Source organism: Procambarus clarkii, chromosome 20 (genome assembly GCF_040958095.1).
Source record: "Procambarus clarkii isolate CNS0578487 chromosome 20, FALCON_Pclarkii_2.0, whole genome shotgun sequence".
Taxonomy (NCBI): Eukaryota; Metazoa; Arthropoda; class Malacostraca; order Decapoda; family Cambaridae; genus Procambarus; species Procambarus clarkii.
Window position 1 is genome coordinate 47,188,082 of NC_091169.1, and position 2,142 is coordinate 47,190,223.

At 55.3% G+C, this 2,142-nt stretch overlaps 1 protein-coding gene across 1 annotated transcript; it reads left to right on the forward strand.

Annotated features, from left to right (window-relative positions):
• Positions 1–1,114: 1,114 nt before the first annotated feature.
• LOC138366871 (testis-expressed protein 13D-like) lies at positions 1,115–1,906 on the forward strand. Its single transcript, XM_069328163.1, has one exon. The coding sequence runs from the start codon at positions 1,115–1,117 to the stop codon at positions 1,904–1,906; it is 792 nt and encodes a 263-aa protein (XP_069184264.1).
• Positions 1,907–2,142: the final 236 nt, after the last annotated feature.

The following is a 2,142-nucleotide window of genomic DNA, read 5'->3' on the forward strand; positions in this document are numbered from 1 at the left end:
GGAGCCCAGGAGAGCCAACAGCAGCACACCAGGGAGCCCAGGAGAGCCAACAGCAGCACACCAGGGAGCCCAGGAGAGCCAACAGCAGCACACCAGGGAGCCCAGGAGAGCCAACTTACACTAGCCACCCTCGAGACCTTCAATAAAGCACCACCAGGGAGCCCAGGAGAGACAACTTACACTAGCCACCCTCGAGACCTTCAATAAGGGAGCCCAGAAGAGACAACTTACACTAGCCACCCTCGAGACCTTCAATAAGGGAGCCCCGAAGAGACAACTTACACTAGCCACCCTCGAGACCTTCAATAAGGGAGCCCAGGAGAGACAACTTACACTAGCCACCCTCGAGACCTTCAATAAGGGAGCCCAGGAGAGACAACTTACACTAGCCACCCTCGAGACCTTCAATAAGGGAGCCCAGAAGAGACAACTTACACTAGCCACCCTCGAGACCTTCAATAAGGGAGCCCAGAAGAGACAACTTACACTAGCCACCCTCGAGACCTTCAATAAAGCACCACCAAAATTTACCATAAAAATCGCGACATGAACAAAAAATATTCCCTGAAAATGTTGTGGTGGTGGTGGACTGTACTCACCTAGTTGTGCTTGCGGGGGTTGAGCTCTGGCTCTTTGGTCCCGCCTCTCTACCGTCAGTCAACTGGTGTACAGACTGAGCTACTGGGCTCTATCATATCTACACTTGAAACTGTATATGGAGTCAGCCTCCACCACATCACTGCCTAATGCATTCCATTTGTCAACCACTCTGACACTAAAAAAGTTCTTTCTAATATCTCTGTGGCTCATTTGGGCACTCAGTTTTCACCTGTGTCCCCTAGTGCGTGTGCCCATTGTGGTAAATAGCCTGTCTTTATCTACCCAATCAATTCCCGTGAGAATCTTGAATGTGGTGATCATGTCCCCACTAACTTCCCTGTCTTCTAGCGAAGTGAGGTTGAATTCCCAATCTCTCCTCGTAGCAACCAACCAACCACTGTGGTTGGTTGGTTGGTTGGTTGGTTGGTGGTGGTGGTGGTGGACTGACAGTCCAGCAGCAGCAGCAGCAGGCAGTGAAGCCTAAAGAGTGAAGCAGGAGCAGAGCGTCCTCAGCATGAGCAGAGCGTCCTCAGCAGGAGCAGAGCGTCCTCAGCAGGAGCAGAGCGTCCTCAGCAGGAGCAGAGCGTCCTCAGCAGGAGCAGAGCGTCCTCAGCAGGAGCAGAGCGTCCTCAGCATGAGCAGAGCGTCCTCAGCAGGAGCAGAGCGTCCTCAGCAGGAGCAGAGCGTCCTCAGCAGGAGCAGAGCGTCCTCAGCAGGAGCAGAGCGTCCTCAGCATGAGCAGAGCGTCCTCAGCAGGAGCAGAGCGTCCTCAGCAGGAGCAGAGCGTCCTCAGCAGGAGCAGAGCGTCCTCAGCAGGAGCAGAGCGTCCTCAGCAGGAGCAGAGCGTCCTCAGCAGGAGCAGAGCGTCCTCAGCAGGAGCAGAGCGTCCTCAGCAGGAGCAGAGCGTCCTCAGCAGGAGCAGAGCGTCCTCAGCAGGAGCAGAGCGTCCTCAGCAGGAGCAGAGCGTCCTCAGCAGGAGCAGAGCGTCCTCAGCAGGAGCAGAGCGTCCTCGGCAGGAGCAGAGCGTCCTCAGCAGGAGCAGAGCGTCCTCAGCAGGAGCAGAGCGTCCTCAGCAGGAGCAGAGTGTCCTCAGCAGGAGCAGAGCGTCCTCGGCAGGAGCAGAGCGTCCTCAGCAGGAGCAGAGCGTCCTCAGCAGGAGCAGAGCGTCCTCAGCAGGAGCAGAGTGTCCTCAGCAGGAGCAGAGCGTCCTCGGCAGGAGCAGAGAGTCAGCAGAAACAGACCAACTCGTTTACATGACAATTCAGTGGGGCTCCAATCCCGTAAATCCCACAGAGACCGGCCTTAAAGGCTCACAGAGACCGGCCTTAAAGGCTCACAGAGACCGGCCTTAAAGGCTCCACTTGTAAAAAGTCTGATGAATTTCCGCAAGAACAAGTGTGTGTGTGTGTGTGTGTGTGTGTGTGTGTGTGTGTGTGTGTGTGTGTGTTGTGTGTGTGTGTGTGTGTGTGTGTGTGTGTGTGTGTGTGTGTGTGTTAGTGTGTGTGTGTGTGTACTCACCTAGTTGAGCTTGATGGGTTGAGT

Coding starts and splice junctions, on each gene's coding strand:
- LOC138366871 (XM_069328163.1), top strand. CDS start 1,115: ATGAGCAGAGCGTCCTCAGCAGGAGCAGAGCGTCCTCAGCAGGAGCAG.